The 21,651-nt window shown below is 31.2% G+C and overlaps 1 protein-coding gene across 2 annotated transcripts in view; it reads right to left on the reverse strand.

Moving 5' to 3' along the window:
• LOC105256678 (autophagy-related protein 16-1) overlaps positions 1-20,826 on the reverse strand; it is a 406,486-nt gene extending 385,660 nt beyond the window's left edge. The window contains exons 1-9 of one of the 2 annotated variants that reach the window (XM_025414488.1): positions 20,696-20,826; positions 20,292-20,576; positions 19,742-20,000; positions 19,513-19,675; positions 19,258-19,346; positions 18,124-18,171; positions 17,205-17,340; positions 14,698-14,803; positions 12,375-12,517 (exon numbers count right to left, since the gene is read on the reverse strand). In XM_025414488.1, coding sequence (XP_025270273.1) covers positions 12,375-12,517; positions 14,698-14,803; positions 17,205-17,340; positions 18,124-18,171; positions 19,258-19,346; positions 19,513-19,675; positions 19,742-20,000; positions 20,292-20,421 — 1,074 coding nt within the window. In that variant the 5' untranslated portion in view covers positions 20,422-20,576; positions 20,696-20,826. The remainder of the gene's footprint in view (positions 1-12,374; positions 12,518-14,697; positions 14,804-17,204; positions 17,341-18,123; positions 18,172-19,257; positions 19,347-19,512; positions 19,676-19,741; positions 20,001-20,291; positions 20,577-20,695) is intronic. The other variant, XM_025414489.1, reaches the window with a different exon arrangement.
• Between the last annotated feature and the right edge of the window lie 825 nt (positions 20,827-21,651).

Below are 21,651 nucleotides of genomic sequence, written 5' to 3' on the forward strand. Positions count from 1 at the left end.
TAAATTTAACTATAAATTTTATATTGTTTATACTTCAAATATTATAATTATTAAGAATTATTTAAAAGTAAATGCTAGTATAAATTAACGTTCCAATTAAAAATTTATATAAATATTGATATGTTTAGCATCATATCAAATGTAATGAAATAATGAAAAATTCTTTCAATTTATATCGAAAGAAAAGAAAAAAAAGAAAACATTTCGTTTATTTAAAAAAAAAAAAAAAAATATATATATATATATTATGCATAGCGGAGATATCTCCGATTAAATTTATAGTTTAATATTAGTATAATTCAATGTAATTCAGTGTAATTTTAGTTTCAATGTTCGATGGAAGTTAGTCTCAATTTTAGTTAAAGTTTCGCGTTCTTCGAAGTAGTCTTAAGTCAGGCTAAGAGTACTAGGTCTTGCAAATGCAATCGTAAAATCAGTATTGCGGCCAAAGTTAGCTGTCTCAATTACAGTTTTAGTTTTACTTGTGTTAATTATGTGTAAATATTATATTATTAAATACACACTGACAAGTAGATAAATTTTAAATATATTAGCTATCTTTTTACGTTCTTCGTTGCAAGATAAATCTTCCTAAATTTAAAATTTAATTCTGCAATTTATATATTGGATTTAGTTATACAAAAGTATTTAGACTGGAAATTTCTGTGATATTCCAAACAATTTCAATTGTACTTTTCGAATCGCAAATCGTGAAATTGATCAAATATGTAGGAAAGAGGACCATCAAAAGAGCAAAATTAGATTTGGTTTTCTCCGAGAATGGCCGAATACTGAAATCACGGAGCCATATTCGAGAGTTAACGCGATTTCAACGCAAGATATCGTCGGACAGCACCGTTCATCATGGGCGAATCGCATCCCCGGGAGTCCCGCACACCGCGAAAATGTATGAAGTCCTCGAGATCTCTCTTGTACTTCGCAATTTATCATTCAAACCGCCATCTTGTCGGGACTGTTCTCGCTATGAAAGAACTCTCGTTCTTCGTGGCAGATTTCTTTACCGAAGTTTGGAAACGGGAGATTTAAATTTTCTTAATCGGCATGTCAAGACACGACATTTTTCAAATTATTATTAAATGCGAGACTGCGCGATAATCACTCTCTTACAATCCCTCCTATTTCGCAAAGATGCCAATCGATGAGAAGCGAGATCGATGGTGCGATTCAACGGAATCTCTACTTAATTATACTTCAACAAATTAACTAATTATCTTTTCCTCTTCGCTTGTTCTTCCGCTGTGTCCAGACTATCATTTCTTTCCCTAAACGTTATTCTTCTCTTTTTAATTTAACGATTCGACTCCAGTGCGTTCGTCTAGCGCAGGTCGATATTTCTGTCCGCTTTCATCGTAACTATAGCAACGAGATGGTTCGCGAAGAGACCATCTCGTCCATTCCTATATTCTAACTCGTTTGTCCCGTAGAAAGATTCGGTTTTAATTACAATCTTTGAGTCATCATAACCTTCATTCACGCGACGATTGTTTCTGACGGTGTAACGATCCCTTTATCTAATTCAATTAAGTGTCTTCTCTTCTTCCTTTTCTCTTTTATCCACTCACTAGATGGACACGCCGAACAATATCGACGATGGGTGATTTGGGTTGACTATTTATATCCTTCATCTATCATTCCGTTAATTCACAGAAATAGATCGATGTAATTTTTCGCGACGTGTTAAGGTATTGTCGAGAGATATTTATTATAGTCAGCGACAAAATCGAGCGTATTGTTACAACAACGTTTCGACATTTCACATTCGTCTAATATATTAGAATCTCTCCATTAATAAACAGAAACAACAATCTATCAGTCTTTCATTTAGTACTAAATCTGATAGATTTCCATTTCACATTTTTAGAATATAAATAATATGAGATAGACAAAGCTCAATTGTGTTCGATATTAATAATTGGAGTAAAATACTGAAGTAATATTATGGGGGAATAATAGTTATCATATATAATCTAAGAAGAAGAATATAAAACATAAAAATTTAATAAGAATATAATAGATATTATTTGAATATAATATAAATAAGTTTTTTCTTGTTATCATGTGATATATTATTACTTGTGATACTAGATCATTTTTCAATTATAGCAAAATAATTCATTTGTGCATGCCTATAAATTTTTTGATCAACAATTGTGATTATAAATATAAGCCGCCTTAACAATAATTATCTTAGAGAATTTCAACTGAGTGCATATTTCTCAGAGTTTTATAAAAAATAAAATAGAAGTTTTAATTTTTAAGGATTACATGTTATACTCTTATATACATATATAAAAGTTATCCGAATGCTACAAATACAGATACAACATAACCGCAAACTGAGAATATACCAAACTCCGAATTTAATTAGCTCAGTCTAGGAGGTTGAAATCGTTCGCCAAAAGTTCTCGACACTTTTAATTTAAATCTGGTTCATATCTGAAGTAGAGAAGAGAGAAAGGCAGTAGTTGGCGGCACCTCGAATAACATCATACAAACCGTGTCCCATTAATTAAATTCCTCCCAAGAAGTTTTACAACGCGCTCTCGATAGATACCACGAGCCAACATCGATGGTTCATTAGATCCGAATCGACACGAGATCGAAAATAGTTTCGCGTACAATTTACTCCTTTTCGTTTTCCTCCCTTTTATATGAAATAAAACGCTGAAAGGAATATAACATCTTTTGATGTTATAATTTAAAAAGCAGCGAGTTTAAAATGTTTATTGAGCTTGAAAAGTATCAATTATATCAATTTTATACATGTATATTTATTCGATATATAAATTTATTGTGCGCAAATGTTAATTTAAAAAAACGTCATGTACACATGAATGCATATCCCAGCATGTGCTTTAAAGGTAAGAGTGTCAGAGGTTTTAGTCTTTCCTATTTCCAACGGTTTGCAAGAAAGTACATATTGTGCAGCGTTAAAACGTCTCGTTAAATGTATATCAGGCACGAGATTGGGAAATGGTACATGTAATATGTACAGTGCTACACGAGAACGCGGTACACTGGCTAAAGTCAAAAGTGTAAAAAGCTTGCGCTTTCCAGCCGATTTCACCCTTTCGCTTTTATCTGCAACGAGGAGCTATGTACATGGTTCACAACGCGTTTTAACTTGCAACCGACGTTGCATCTACGTGGCCAGGGCATGCGAGCGGGCAAAGCTCCGGAGAATAAAGTCTTGAATTGAACCTAAATCCGATTTAGATCAGAAGCAGTCATTGTGCTATACCTATAATCTCTTCAAAAGCTCTGGACATCGTAATTGGAGCGTGTCTAAGAAACCAACTCCTGTCTTCCTTCGCTAGTTACTTCCTCGGAGAAAAATTGGCAGAATTAAATGACTAACAGGTAGACCGTCGAAGATGTTCGAATCGTTCGTTTTTACACGATCACATTTTTAAAGATACAAGTACCTTAAATTAAAATTATAGTAAATTCTGCAAATATCGCGAGTAGATCGCACAAATTCATGTTACTTTAATTGAGGCACTTGGATGTATCATCAAGTAATAATATAAGTCAGATATTAAAAATAGTTTAATATTTAATGAATATTAAAGAGGAATTTTTTCCATTTCCGGTCTTTAGATAATATCATAATACATGATATAATATTCTAGAAGAAAATATGCGCACGAGACGGATAGAAAATTCAGTAATCAATCACAAACGTGCGGTAATTATATGTCACGTGAAAATGTAATTAGAACATTTCACGTTCTCTCGATCGTACATCGTGCAACCGACAATTGTGGGGAGCGAGAATTGTAAGCGGCTACACTTCACCATCAAAGCTATTCAAGTTTAGTGCGGGCATTAATTTCTAATTAGTACCTAATCGATATAGCGCATGGAAGACATATATACCATGTTCCATATACGAACATGTGGTCCCAGGCAACTATAGTTGCCGCGAATGCATTATACTAGTACATGCACGTTGGATGCTAAGTGCGTTTTCTTATAGCTCTATAAATACGCATTATTCGCGCATACATCGCGTTTGACGCTTTTAGAAAGATTTCAATCTCGCAGTTGTCTACATTACGCCGTATTAAGACGCACTTTAGCGCGATAAAGAAAAGATATGAGCGTACTTTTGAAAACTGGCGTAAATACTAATTAGTTTCAGCCCGACAACATGGCTCAACGCTTTCGCGGAAAGTCAAGCGTTTTTGCGTCGAAAACGGGAAAGCAGCAGAAGAGAAACGCAAGAAAAATGCGAGATGTAAAACGCGCCCTTGTCCCTTTATATCGCGATGTAACGAGAGTATATGTGCATGCACGCGTGTATATGTTTGGGTATCTCTACCTGTCAGTAAAACAGTATACTTAAAATGCTGGATGTCGCTACGACAAATTTCTGCTTTCAGGATTTTTAAAAATGTCACTCGTTCTAGCATGATTCTCGGCATGCGTTCCTGACGTTACGGCCGGTTCGCCAAATATCTACAGGTTGTTCGCTGCAGCACGTACATTGTTCGGGATAAACACACCGATTTCGTTAACAGCGGTTTGGCTCGCCGCCAAAACGTTTACGCGACCGAATAACGTGAAAGTTGCAACACTTTCGGAATGCAAATTTGGAATGTAATTTGGCTTGATTAACATAACATCTAGACAAATTTGAGATAGAAATCAATATACCGAATAAAGTTCTGTAAAAGTAATATGTGTTTAATTAAAATTTGCGTATTTTCTCTCTCATAATTTATTCCAGTATGATAATCCTATTTTTAACGCCGAGAGAGAGAGAGAGAGAAGAGAGAGAGGAAAGAGAGAGAGGAGAGAGAGAGAGAGAGTGTCAGATCTCTCTCCTCCCCCCCCCCCTCTCTCTGTTCTTTATATACGAATTAAACTTCATACCTACGAAGAGATAATAAAATCTTTCTCTTGAGTTATTTTAAAGCAAATTCTACTTTAATAAGATTTTAATTTAATTAATTATAGAAACTAAGGTTAAACTTCTCATTCAGATAAATTGAATTCAAATTTATCAAGCTGTATCCAATCGCGACGAAAAAGTCCGCAAGTTGTGCAATAACTCGTACATTCCAAAAGTTAAGATTATTCCTTATTTCTCTCAGTAACGTGACGTTTAATTTTTCAATAATAAAAAATTTCTGACACAAAGAAACTAAATCGAGACTATCAGTTTTTTTATCATTTATCTGACACAAGATGTATGTGATATGGATATGTGTGCGCGACATAATATACGATGAGTGGTTTACACGCTCTCTAATGGGACAGGGAGAGTCAACCGATCAAGCACTCTCAGGAAATGTCGACGGTAAGCAATTTCCCAACACCGTGCGCGCCGATATATCACTGGTACCAAGCTAACATTGTCAAGCTAATCAAACTTTGCAAGGACAAATAATTATTGTCTTTTCTATCTAACGTAAATTAATGCAGGTGCGACATGTCCTCCATATAAATTACATACATATATCACATCGCTTTAAACTATTTACGTATAAATTAAAGATACGGTAATATATGATAAACATATAAATTAATAGAAATACTTTGTCGAATAAAATCTTACGTGAATCTTGCTTACCGAAAGTCATTATCGAAGTTATAATTCAAGTGGCAAAAAATATTCTTCTTACACGATCATTATTTTATAATTTAAGATTAGTTATTTATTAATAATAAAAAAATAAATAAATGAATAAAACGGAGAAGCATAGGTGATACATTTATTAAACGTGGAAATATAATATTGGAGAAATAAATTCACTTCAATATACGCGAATAACTGGCGCGGAGCGAATGAAGAACGAAAGGCAGAGCAACTACTCTCGCCGCGCGAATATTGCGCACCAAGGGATCTAATAGACGTTACGCGCGATCCGATCTTAATTCGATAAAATTGATAGCCGGCCGCCGTCTCTCTCCACCCTGATTGCAAGCAAGCACGATGAGAAAAACGGGAGTACAAGGATTAAAAAAAAAAAAAAGAAAAAGAAAAGAGCGCGAGACGCTCCATACGGATTGCCCTCGTGCAAGGACAACGCACACGGCTTGTTCAGGTTAATTCCCCACGCTTTTTTCCCCTGCGCGATATTCCTGCGGCATGCCTGACATTCCTATCTATATCCACCTATTCCTATTAAGGATGTAAATGCGGTAATTTCGCAAGGTAATTACTGGGGTCGGCATGAAAGTAATGCCTTTGAACGGAGAGGGCTACCAGCGTGGAGTGCCTGCTGCCCACTATGTTACCCTGAAATTACCCTATTGGACGAGACGCCTGAAAGCGCGTTTTCTGAATTAACGTTTCAGACCCCGGCCGAACAGCCTGATTATTAGAGTCGTCATGAGAGCGCCGAGAGATATTCCTCTTACTTCTCTTTTGATGGGACGTCAAGAAGCCCCGCAATTAAGCAACCCCGTCTCTCGACGTTTCATGAGTGACATGCACTTTGAAATTGATAAATCCTCGACGCATCGTCTCTTTTAACCGTACAGGAAGCAGTTTTGAAACTTATCACGCATTATTCCTGCAGTAAATGCCATTCAAAACGTACCATTTGCGTTTCATAAACAGCGAAATCTCAACGCACGTAATTGAAACTCAACCGTCAATTAAATTAGATAACGATGGCACAGTCCAGATGTGTATACGAGATGAGCGCATATCTACAGTAAGAATGTAGACGATGATAATAAGAGAAAATTGGTAAAAAAATAGTTACATTATATGCTACCATAATAAATTAATTATCACGATTCAAAATAATCTTGCCCAGATCACAAGAAATCCATAAGTGATCAGCAGAAAAGAGTCATGTATATTATATTAAAATGATATATGTTATCGAGTACACATATATTATTGAATACACATGTTAAATAGAACATTATCGTCAAATAATGCTTAAAAAATTAACAATTTCTAAATCAAGAATTAAAATATCCAATTACCGAGATATTGAGAGAGACATGAGGCAAGATAATGTTACTGTTTGCATTTAAAAATTAATATTATTTAAACAAACAACTTTATAATTATATATATATATCTCTGATTTTATACATAATATTGAATAAAACTACATCATCGAAAATAAAGTCTGCAAGCATCTCAGTGTCGAAGGACATTGCAACTCCCGGAAAGACGCTCGATCGAATTAACTGAAGTACAGCAATTAGAGCGTCTCCCCTTTTCTCTCCGGTTATTCGATTTACAGAACTCGTCGGCGCTTGTTACTCATTAGTCAAGATTAAGACGAGACAGGTACCGTGTAACGAGGAGCACGAACGCCGTAGAAAACGGAAAGTACGCGAACGATTACGTTTCTCTTATGAGAAAATTGAAGTCGCGCTAAAGGAAATATGACAGTTCGCCAGTGCCAGACAACCAGGAAACCACCGGCAGGCACCGTCGGCGAATCGATAGAAGTGACGGTACACAAGGCAAACCCCACGACTGACGACGCCCCACCGTTACAAAATTCAGTCCATTATCGCCCTGGCCAGGTACCCACCAATACCATCGATATTCGTTTAACGCGTCGTTTTCTCGCCGGAGAAGTGACAAACAAGGGTCTGGTGAGAAATATAAAATTTAGGAAGTGGAAATGTGAGACAGAGAAAGAGAGAAGAAAATGTCCAAGGTATATCGTTTTCCGAAAAAGACATTGAGAGGAAAAAGAAAATAGAATGTCTTGAACAGTCATTTCATAGAGACCTCTCTATCGAAGTCCCGGTTTTTTTTTTCAATGAGGTGATATATTTTTCATAAGCATAATGATAATCTCATATTAAAACTTACTTTATACTTTTTATCGTTCTATGAATTAATAAGGATAGAAATTCCTACCATTTTACTTAAACCATGTAAGTGGATTATGTACCTAAATCGTTATACTGTGGATATATACTTTTTTCCGTTAATAATAGAGCCTATAATGATCTATTAATCGTTATGAAAAAGTATTATGTCATATATTAATATTAGCGCATATCACACGTGTAAACCGTAAAATAAAAAAATATTTGCGCTTAAAAAAATATTTTTTTCTGGTTTTAAAATAAATATTGAGTTGACTGTGATATATTTGTTGATTTAAAAAAAAAATAATGGCATAAAAACAGATTCTCTTTTATTGATTGCAAGTTTCAAAAAAGATAGAAATGTTTTAAATAACGCAAATGACAGAAAGTCATATTCTGTCGAGGTAATTAATTTTGATGACAATTTTTAATTGGCCGCATATTTTCGACATAAATATATTGCAGGTATATATTACAAAAAAGATATGTAGGACATTTTTTTTCAAAAAGAAGCACGAATATCGCAAACAGGAAAAATTGAACGGGGAGAAAAAAAATTACATTTGGTTGAGTTCGACAGATGTTGCATTCTCAAGACGAAGCACTTTGGAAACATCAGATGGTCAGCTCTCAACCTGAATAACCTACAGACTGGTTATGGCTAGAATCCCTCAGAGTCCTCGTGTTGTTTCCCGTAAGTTTACGCGCCATTGGCCACCAATCTTCGGAATGAAACTACCGCTGTTCAGTAGATTCTCGGCGTTTTACGAACGGCGCGTGAAAAAGTAAGAGCGGCAGGACGAGAGGGAACGAAAGATTGGACGATTGGACGGAAAGGGCGACGATTCGCGCGAGACGGCAGCTGCGATCTCTCGAATAATCACATTTAAATCACATCCGGTTATTCGCGAACGATATGCTGTCTTGCAACTGTACTCGCGTAGGGATATATTATATATAATACATTGTATTCTGGTAACCACCGCGGTATTACTCTGCACGGTAAACAAGCGTAGAGCAAACGGCAACTTATACAATCACGTTGGGAGACGACGTATCAAGTATGTAATGGAATTACGCAGCTGGTAAGAACATGCTATCGGTTCAATCTCGCTCCGTTGCGAACCAACGAACATCTCCGAATCTTGTCACGTGATCTAACATGAATACGTGTGTAATTGCTCCAAGGAGAGAGAAATTGCCTCGGATGCTGAAACGGCGGCGACAGCTCTTACGAGGGAGCGGTACGCGATATTTTCGCACGATGTCACTATAACGTTAAGGATAAATTATTTACAAGTTCTGGAAAACAGGGCGAATCGATTAAATGTCGATGAATCGCGGTAAAAGAATGTTTGTACGATAAAACCTAGCTTGGATTTGGATGTACATGTGCGGCATAAATCGGAGTACCATTTGAGTCTCATCTAGAACTGCGAGAACTGGTCGCGGAATTAGCAGAAGCAGAAGCTTCCCCTGTCCGTCGATTCCCATCGGCATTGCCGACAATCATTGCTCCCAACGTTTAATCATGTTACATCAGTGTGACACTCTCTGACGATCCTATCAAAGTAACGAGGTGCGCAGGTCGGGATATATGTACGACGTGGGACTTAAAGTTTCATCGCGATCGATCATTCCTGATTACTTCTCCATACATGACCGCGCGCCTCTGTATACCTCCGACTATCGACAGACCATGTACTTAAGTTCTTATATACGGGAATCGAGTGTAGATCAAAGGAAATAATGTACATTAGTAGTAATCGGCATTTACCATCGTATACTAAACTTTAACCGTCGTATTTGACACGATCGTCCAATTAAACTAATCTATATTCCATCGGATTAACGTACCGTTTTTATCGTAATACTAAAACTTGAAACTGATTCATTTTTATACCTGTTACAATCCGGAAATATCAATTCAATAATTTATCGATCACATATAGTTTTATCGAGAACTTGATACATTTAATTTTTTCCTCTAAATTCGCTTTTATAAATTGATCGTTAAAAAATTAACAGATATTATTGAAAACTGATTTATGAATTTTAACAGTCATGTAGTTTTTAATCTTATCACGAATTATTTTAATCTACATCTTTCATTTGAATCAATCGCGTAAAAAAAAGAACAAAATTTGAAAAATATTATTTCAAATTGTTCGCATACAAATAAATGTATCAAAAAAGCAAATATCACAATCAAGTTAATAGTACATTACTGTCAGGAAAGATAATTATATTTCATATTACCGAAAACATTACTGAAATATTTAATATCCGTTATTAAGAATGATTAATATATTTCTCCTTTTCGAATCATAATTTTTCAACATATATTTTCAAAACAGGAAATAAAGGACTACAAAAAAAATCGATATGTTTATCAAAAAGACGAAAACGGAACATTTCCTCTATTATAATAATGACGAAGCGTAAGCAAGCGGGCAAACTTTAGACAGTGCGAGGTCAAAAAAAAGCCAGGAAACATCGTGCCTTTCGAAACGCGCATAGGTATAAGAAGGAATAACGATCTGTGGCGAAGATTCACAGTATAATTCAATCCTGACTGACTTTTTGCAAATTGTCATTAGCTTTATGATCGCGCCAACGCCGCGGATTTACATGAACCGTACCGTAATAGATCGCGAGGGAGAAGGTGACGATAAATTTCATATTCTACTGCTGGTAGATTCACGGGCTGTCTCGCCAACGGAACAGACTTGTAATTTAATGCATGTTTTGCGAGACGTCTCTTTATGCACTTCCTAGGACATGTCCGTCAGCCAATCATGTTTTCACGAAGACGAGGGACGACCGCGTCTCATTATCGTAGTTGTTAGGCCATTTGTTCTATCTTAATGTAACTTCTTTTTGTTTGTACTTAACGCAATACGGTATGAAAGCTTGATTGAGTACGGTCATAGGTACGTGATTATCGTATATAACTCTCAGCTAGTTAAAAGAGCAAATTATTGCTAATAAAGAATCGAAAATATACTGAGACATTCCGAGTCCAGTCTTAACTTTTGAAAATTAGCAAAATTAGTTTAGAGAGACATGTAAAAAATTATAATAAATATTTCTGTACGTTCAAATGGCAAATAAAACTTCTTTTTGTTTGTACTTAACGCAATACGGTATGAAAGCTTGATTGAGTACGGTCATAGGTACGTGATTATCGTATATAACTCTCAGCTAGTTAAAAGAGCAAATTATTGCTAATAAAGAATCGAAAATATACTGAGACATTCCGAGTCCAGTCTTAACTTTTGAAAATTAGCAAAATTAGTTTAGAGAGACATGTAAAAAATTATAATAAATATTTCTGTACGTTCAAATGGCAAATAAAATTTTAAGAAATTTTCTTTGCCATTAATTAAAATTACTTCTTAATTTATAACATGAATGTAATACTTTTAATATTGTGATTTTTATAATAAATCTATAATATTATACATATATTCAAATATATATAATATAATGATTTGTAAAACATAATAATTTAAGACGTCATTTTTGACATAATTTCAGACAAGCATTTTTGCTTGTCAATAATTGCAAAAAAATAATTTTAAAATTAATAACATTGCAAGAAAAAATCGGAAAGCGTTTGCAGCAGCTTTTGTCCATATTATTTTATTTACGGCTTTCGACGCGCGTAATTTCGACGCTTCGTTCGTAATCTGCGGATTTAAAAAATTTGCAAACTCAGCGCTGTCGGATGAATTTTCGATATTTCGTTCGAGTATTGTTGCGCGGAACATTTCATCTCTTCGTGAGAGGGATGGAGCCGCTAATTCCGTAATACATCTGGCTTTACAGCGAATATCTATAGAGCCGTGGTACAATTACGAACGAGCAGTAGCATATTTGAATGGCAATCGAAAGTCGGAAATTTAAATCCTTGAAAACAGTTATCAATATTAACCTAGATATAACGGAAAAACGGAGTGATATGCTTCGTACGAAAAAGTTGGATGAATGCTGTAAAAACATTTAATTCGTCCTAGTAATTGATTTCTACATTTGCGATGATATCCTTATTCTAACGTAAATATTAAGAATATACAGCCATACTTGTAACTTGCAAAGACTGCATATGTAGTATTGTGTTTCCTTTCGTATTTAAATTTTCTCGCCTTATGTGAAATATTAAAAATTTGCAAAAGTTTCTTGCAAAAATTCTGATAGAAATAAGAATTAATTTCATGCAACTTTTAAATTTATTTTATATTTTTTACTTTTATTATCTTTATGTTTTCATTATCTTTACTAGTAGTTATTATATAACATCTTACAATTAGTTCCGCGTACAACAAATTTTAGAAATGAATTAAATACGGAATTCATGTGATATAACTCTAGTATATTATGATGTTATATGAATGTTAAATCGTAAAAAAATAATATCAAACCTTGAAATATTCTACAAAAAGATATTTTTCGACTATATTTTAGCGACCCTTTTAAGCTCTCATGCTGTTTCGAAAGTGCGTGGGAGAAGCATAAGACCACGCACTAAGATAATTGATGCAAAAACTTACCTTTAGGCGAAGATCACTGACAGTCCAGACGCGGCTCGCATAATCGTTGGATGCTCCAAGAATAAGGGTTCCCGTCGAATCAAAATCCACCGACATCACACCAGCGTTGCTGCCGACGAGGATACCTTTGCTCTCCGATGTATCTGCAACAGAATGTTCATGCACGCATTATCATACCATTATCTAACGATGCTTGCATTTAGTTCTTCGCGTTTCATATGCCTCTAACAATTATTTTATTCCTCATTGCAGGGTCATTCCACTTTATCTCCGTCTCTTTTTCTCCATTGTGCCTATACCGCGCGTTATTCCCTGAACATGACTAATTAAATTTATGCCCTGACGGCCTAATTGGCAACAAGCGAGTTGCGTTGCAATCCAAAGCAGCTTATAAGCGCCTCAAAACAGATAATAGGAAAGGGAGAGGGAAAGAGAGAAACATAGAGATAGAAATGAGAAAGAGCAAAGCCGAGAAATGGATAATATGCGTGAAAATCCAGAATAGCAGATCTCGAGTTAAGCGGATATAATCTATTCAATAAAGATAGATGTTTCATTCAATTTGTAATGAGAGGCGCGAGGGATTAGATTCAAGAGAGTGTTATAATACGTGCGATCGTTTCGGTGCAGAAATTCGCTGGCAGGCCGGCTTTTGCTAATCGTGGCAAGGTCGATCGCGCAAAGTAACCTGTAGATTTGTTAATATATTTTATTAAATAAATCATGGAGAATATTTTGAGCGAAAAAAAATTATTTGCCGCGAATAAAAGAGCGAAATGAGAGGCGCTTTAGAGTGAACATTATTTCTTTTTTTATAAATTTTATATAATTCACTTATATTATGTATCTATTTAAAGATATTTATTGAATTCGCATGGAAATTGTTCTTTATTGCAAATTAGAAAAAAAAAGTTTCTTCTCAATATTAGAATTATATCTCAATATTAAATTGCATATTAATTTTCTAAGAAAAATATTTTGTTGTCACGTATACAAGTCAAAATTAAGACAGTTCTTATTAATTCCAAATGTATTTCCTGAATTAGATACTAATTCCCGATAAAAATCTGCTGTAAAACGAACGCAACATAGTGCAGAACAAATGTATTTATGTTGACAAATACACCTAAGTTATTCTGCAGGGCACAGGCTTAATGGGTATCTTTATTAGCACTAAGGTTCTTATATCATTCTGACTCGCTAGAGGATATCAATTTTACGCATGCATAAACTATAATTAGATCATAAAACTATAAGTACGCCATTAATTTGATATATGATGCAGCGGGGATCGCATTCTCGTGACTCGAAAGATTCTTTCTTCGTTCATAGTCATGTAATGTTTGAAAAACGGTAAAATTTAAGGAAACGTTTCTCAGATTAAATTTAGAAAATATTAATAAAGAATAATTACCAGAAAATAATTACGAAAGTGACAAAAAAATCCGACGAAATCGCCATAATTGAAATGCATAACTTAATTTCATTCGGAGAGGAGAGAGGGAAGGGGGAAAAATGAGATCGCTAGATAAATTTCTGGCGAAAGACTCTCTCTTACCGTTTTGCATGCAATGCAGGGATTACTATGCAGCCGAGGTGTCGTTTACCTGCGTGAATACTCCGGTTAATCGCATTCTTTCCCTCGCACGCGCTTTCGACGCCGTGAATGTAATTTACATCCTTCTATCGCGGCAATCGACCATGTCCGTCGTAATTTGTGGGAACGATGCATGTTCGACTTGACGCTACACTGCTTGGAAGCGTCTGATTGGCCAATCAGAGTAAAAGGAGCAAGAATCTCTTTGTCTTGATTGGTTAATCAAACGCTATCTTATGGATTGCTCGCAAACGATTATAACTAAATTGAGTTTTCGAAAAAGCGCGCGCATTTCATAATATATAAAATAAATTTTATAAAAATATTAAAATATATAAATAAAATTTTTTCTTCTCTATTTAATCTTGACATGATTTTAATTTAAACTTTAATATTTATATATATTTTCGGAATATTGATATCAGAAATATTTATATAAAAAAGTTGCGATAAATGATGATTATATTTTAATACATATTTCATAAAATAAAAATTATATTCGTGACATTATTTTGTTACATTAATTCTACTAAATTATTAAGAAAGAATATTTTATAACATATGCAAATAAAGATCTCTACAGCATAAAATTTTTAATATTAAATATATATTTAATAAAATATTATAATATATATTTAATAATATTATAATAATATTATATTAATAAAATATAATATTATAATATTAATAATTATATACATTCTTTTTTCTTTTTCTATTAATTACCTTTAGTAATGTTCCATAATTTCACTTTCCTATCAGCACCACCAGTAGCCAGAATTCTATCAGTAGGCGACCATTTAACAGCAAATACTTCTCCCTCATGGGCATTCTGTAAAGTATATAATACTTGATGTATGAATGTTAACATTTTTACATGCATTCAAGCTATTATATAAATATTATATAAATATTATATATTAATTATACACGACAGCAATATTGCAAAACAAAAATGAGAAATTAATATTTAAAAAAAGCATACATATAATTATATTATTTTATATATTTATATTGTATTATTTTTATTGATGTGTATGATTCCACATTATCATACTGTCTTAGTAATGAATAGTTATTTAACTCACTGTTATACATAGATAGGAATACTTATATAAATGTAAAATCCAAATATTATTTAATATTTAATTAGAGCTTAATATTCTAAAAACAAAAATTTGTATACACGATACACCACATTGGTATAATATGTATATAGAATTATATTCATATCTTCATATTCATATTCATATTCAAATTACATATGTAGGATGAAAATTCTGTTATATAACTAATCTAGAATAAAAATGTAAGTAAAGAATGAAAGATATATATAACATCATTAATCGAAAGTAAGAATATGAAAAGAAAAATTATGAAGATTTATATAATTGAATTTATATAATTATTGAAAATAAAATCAGGGAAAAAATGACGTAATTGAGGAGCTTTAAGGATTATGTTAGTAAAAGCATATTTTTAATAATATTTAAAACCATACGTACTTAGTTTAATCTTGATAAAAATTATAATATGCAATCCATTCTAACATATGGATATTAAATTCTATAAACAATATTATATTTTACCTGAATATATATTCAAAATTTAATGAACACTTCATCATTATAATATTAATGTTACAGATTATATATATAATAATATATAATGACTGTGTGTGTGTGTGTGTGTATCCAAGTGTGCATACATATTATTGTACAAAAAAGTGTAACTTTTAATAAAAAATTAAACAGTTGCATTTCCAATAATACGTACAATTAATAGTTTATTATTATAAAAATATTAATAAATATGTAAAATATATATAATTATCAAAATAAAATCAATTTTGATTTTATTGATTTTATTTTGATAATTATATATATTTATATTTTTCTCTTTCTCTTTCTAATTATATATTATCTATAAAAAAATTCATTACTATCTGCTTAAACATAAATTCATTTGATTTTTAAATAAAGAAAACTTATGCAATTATTATTCAAAACTTGATTTTTCAAGATAAAAGTATTATTTATGTTATTGTTCTCAAAATATGCCAATACAAATATAATAATATATTTATTGATTAAAATTCCACAATTAATGATATAATTTGTTGGAAAAATTTTTACAATTCTATAAACTTTTCAAACTTATATAACTCTTTTTCTCCAAATATCTAAGGAAATTAATATTATATAATAATATATAATATTTAAAATTGAACAGAGAAATGAAGTCTATTTTTATAATTAAAATAAAAAAATGTGACAAACTCTATTATTAGAGACACTGATATTATTCCAATAAAATAAAACGATAATTTTGCAAAGAAGAAAATAAATAAAAAAATTAAAATTATTTTTTTGCCTTCCTACTGCAAACAACATTAAAATTAAAAATAAATGATTTTATAAAATAAATACTATAATATTTTTTAAGGTGGAAAAAAATATTAAATAATTATTCCTTATCTTATGCTTCCAATGATTAGCTATTCATTTGATATAAAACAAATTATTTTTTAATCATTTGAAGCATCTCTAGCAAATACACTTTTTAGATAAATCAACAATGAAACAACATAACATTTGTGCATAACATTATTTTTCTGATTTAAAAAAAAATTAACTTCCTTTTCTTTGATTTAATAAAAGATAATACTAAATAAATAACCAATATGACATTATTGAAATCAAATATACACATTTTGACATATATAATGCCAAAAATGATCGGAATAACAAAAATATTGTATAAGCATAACAAACAACCATTTTAGCATATATCATTTTTTGAGATGTAATTGGTTGTAAAAAAAATCCAACATTTATAAAGTATAAGATTATATTAATGACAAATCAACAAAGAAATTTCTACATATTTATCTAAAAAAATATTAGTCAAAATATTAATTATAAAAATTAAATCTTATCTTTGCAAATGTATAAATTTATATGATACATACAATACCTCTCAATATACATGTATATATGTACATATGTACATACATACATACATACACACACACGTGTGTATATCTGTATGTGTACATATATACATACATACATACATTTATGTATATTTATATATATTTATAATTATATGCATATAAAGCATGCAGCCCCACATGACAATGTTATTAAGAATAAGTATCGACTGATCTTAATACTTTCATGATAATAGAAAGAGCACAATATGAGACATATGATATTTTAGATTCAACGTACAAATGTTACGGATACTTTTGTTGGCACTGCTGTGGGAAGACCAGCGACTTCTTTTAAGCTTAAACGATCGGGACTAACAGGTCGTGTATCTCGTGCTGCATCTTCCAATTCTTTTTGCATCTTTGCTTGCCTTTTTCTACAATAACAATGATGATTATATGATTCTTTGTAATGACAAGCATATGCATTTAGTAAATACATTAAATAAATTGAAGTTCATCAAAGTCGCAAAGCAACTTAAAGCATTCACAATATTGATATATTTTACAATTTTCACATTATATGCCTTTTTATAAGAAGCTCTATTATGCATAGAAACTAAATCACATTATTTAACAGAATTATTTGTCATTTTTTTATAATGCATTTTATTAATTTTTTATTAGATAGTTTAAAAATATGAATTTTGTTTTTTTGTAACAGATACATATTTTTCTCTCAAAATTATTGTATATGTAATTTTCACTTTTATTTTTCACTATGAGCAAAATCAATATTTCTTATAATGCATTATAAAAAAAATTTTTAAAAAGTATATAAAAAGTATATAAAAATCGAAAATATTTATTTACCTTTTCAAGTTTGTTTTCTATTTTATAGATTACAATATTATAGTATTCACATTATATACATATATATATATATATATATATATATATATATATATATGTATCATTTTTTATATTTTATTTACATATAAAAGCTTAAAGTTAAAAATTTATATTGTTTAGTAAGTGTGTATCATTTTTATATTGAATGAGATAAATCAATATAAACATATATAATACATAGTATAAATGTCACCCACAACTAAAATAGATAAATCATAAGATACCAACTGCAGTATGTAGTTTTGTTAAATTACCAGCCCAAAGCTATTTAACATTAAACGAAATGTTTCTGATTTTATGAAACTTACCCGAATTTTGAAAAGGTATGCATCAAAAAGGTTGTTGGTCTCGTAAAACTGAAACGAAAATGTCAAGCAGTGTGTCTAGTGTATAAAGCCCTAAAGAGTGACTGAATATTGTACATTCTGTGAAAAACTCAAATTTGATAAAACTACAATATATACAGTTACCTATAAATATTAATTATACATGTATATACAATTATACACATTTTAAATATCTAATCATATACGTGTATATTTGTTATTTGTTACATATATTATTTTATATATATATTGATACATGTTTATACTCAAAATATTTTATTATTAAATTTTATTATGTGATCTACATTTATAAATATTAATTACTGTTGTTTAATTAAAAATTAATTACATAATGTGAATGCATATCATGATGTTAATGAGAACACATAGTTTACATATTTAAATTTGGAAATATGTAGCATGCGTTCTAATTATTTTAAACCATTGCAATCTGAATGATTTAAGAACAAACTTGAAAAGATTTATTGTACATATTGTCAAGAGATTAAATTGAAATAAACATAGTGTCTTAAAATTGAATGAGATATTTAAGTGATTTTTAATAAAATAATATGTAATAATACCTATTTCAAGAAAAGAGTAGACATTCTACAGAAAAGTGCTGAAGAAAGATATAGATTTCAAAGGGACAATAAAAGTTATATAAACTACCTTCACAAAACTACATTGACTAGAAACACAGATAGTCTAAAATGTAGAAAGAAGCAAAAATAAATTTATTGTATTAAAAAGGTATAAAATTATAAATTAGTTTAAAATCATAATTAGCATGCAAGCCTATATATATATATTTTATCACATTACACATAAAAGTAACCAAAACACATGCTCAATCAAAATATTCTCATGATAGAGATGATTATTACTTTAGTCTTAGTTTTATAAGCACAATCACAACTACAGAAACAACTACAGAAACTATAGAAATCACACATTATACTAAATTTTAATATTACAAGTCAGAATTTATTATGATATTTTCTACAATCTATATTAATAAGAATAAAAAAAAGCAATAATTTTTTACCTTCTAACATCTAAGATGCATATACACAATACATATGCAAATACACAATACATAATACACATACATACCTTAAAAAGTTGTCATTTTCCTCATTCATTTTTTCTGCATCTCTGGCTTTATATTTTATTAAGCGTTCAATTAACTGTCGATTTTCTTCCTGCAAATTAATAGTTTGAATATGTTAATAAATAAAATAGGGATAAATATATAAATATCTATAAATAACTTATCACAGATTTGTTTTAATCAGTTATATAAAAAATATAAATACAATTTTATTAAATATTTAACACAATTAGAAAAAAGGCAATTATATATTGTACCTGTGTTTTTCTAAGCTTTTCTTCTAAAGATGCAAAAGCGAGTTGCAAGGCTTGATGTTCATCTTTGAGCATCTGATTAATACTTTCAGTTTCCTTTTCTCTACCGAGGCATTTAGTTATTTCTAAACGTAAATTGGCATTAGCTTCCAAACTTTCTGCAAGACTGAAGAAACACAAATCATAAGATATATTTACATGAAACGTGTATACATATAAACGATTAATTTACCTGATTTCCTTTGCTTGAAGTTCTTTTGTTATTTCTTGCAATTTATTATTTAGATCTACTATTTGTTGCGTGTGTTCTCCTTTTCTCTTATGTAGCATTGCCAATTCTTCTGCTTGTTTCAAAAGTCTAGCTTCAAGATCAGAATTTCCACCTATGCCAATATTGCCATTAGCTGCCTCACGACGAAGGGTTTCATTTGCAATCGTCAATTGCATATTTGTATTTCGCAAAGTGTTTGCACTTTCAAATAACCTATTATCTGTAAAACAGAAATACAGCTAATTTATGAACTGAAATTGAAATATATATATACGAAAGATCCTGTATAAGTTAACACACAGATACTTTCTTTTTTTGAAATTAAATAGGAAAGAGGTAAATAAATAAATGGAATCTGTCAATGAACATTAACCTATAGATAAAAATCTAATGAAGCAAGACATATGGTAAACAACAAAACACTCTGCAGCAATGATACTGTATCTAAAATAAGAGATATTGATACCTGCATTGAATCAATATGAAATTATAAGTGCTTATTAAAACTTACGCAGACTGATGAGATCTGCAAAGCAATTAGTTTGCGATCTGTTTCTTTCACGTAACTGCGAAATTAAATCTTTTCGCCAGCTGATATCCTCCCGGGCGACGAGCGATATGCCTGCTTCGTTCGAGGTCATTTTTTCCAACTGATTCGCACGACGCTTAAAAATAAGCGATTAACTATCGATTTAACCTTGATCGGAACCGTTTCGACAGGGAGGCTATAAACAACGATCTTCAACAATCGTCACTCCATGATAAAGCCCTTCCTCACGACAACGAACAACTTCGCCTGATAAAGAGTTACGTTCGATCGTCAATCAATATATAACATTCGAGTATCTCATAAAAATCACATGACATTAGAGCATTAACGCAAATATTTTTAAATATGAAAATAGCAATTCTAACCTAGACGTGTATAGGTGTACCAAACACTACGCTGTGCTACTTTGAAATCTTTGAAATTGTTATGCTATCGATATCACACCACCAGTAACAATCGACATTGCAATATATCGATGTCACTGACAGATTAGTCGAAACATTTGTTCTCGTCTGTTCTTTCGATTACGCGGGCAGAGAGAAAGCTGAGAGGGGTCACGCTGCCCTTTTTCAGGGAACGCTTTTTCCCCGCCAAAAAGTGGCGCTAGCTGGATCCATTTTTCCGGCGGTACTACGTGGCCGGATCCACTTTTCGCTGCCACGGTAAAACGACCGATTGGTTCATGTCCGTGCTAGATCCATAATTGTGGATCTCAAAAGTACGAAATATATACATTTATTAATTTTTATTACATATTATTAACAACTCGTGATCTTTTTTCACTTTAGCATATATTATGAAGTAATATATATGTATATGCGTGTATAATATATATAAAATTAAAATGCTTATTTTATTTCACATAAAATTTAATGTTTTAATAATTTCAATAAAAGTATTTTAATAAAATATATATGTGTATATTACTCCAATAATAAATATTAAAATGAAAAATGAAAAAAAGATCATACGCAATAATGTTTCGTACTTTATTTTGAGATTCACAATAATTAATGAATCTAGCACGAACATACGGTCGTTTTATACACTTATATATTTGTATATGTATATGTACCAATAAAATGTGACATATATATATATGTATATATATATATATATATATATATACCATACATATACGGTCGTTTTACACACTTATATATATGTATATGCATATGTACCAATAAAATATGACATATATATATATATATATATATATATATATATATATATGTATAGTATATATATATGTCATATTTTATTGGTACATATACATATACATATATATAAGTGTATAAAATGACCGTATGTTCGTTCATTA

This window comes from Camponotus floridanus, unplaced genomic scaffold (assembly GCF_003227725.1).
Source record: "Camponotus floridanus strain SB8 unplaced genomic scaffold, Cflo_v7.5 scaffold81, whole genome shotgun sequence".
In the NCBI taxonomy this organism is placed as follows: domain Eukaryota; kingdom Metazoa; phylum Arthropoda; class Insecta; order Hymenoptera; family Formicidae; genus Camponotus; species Camponotus floridanus.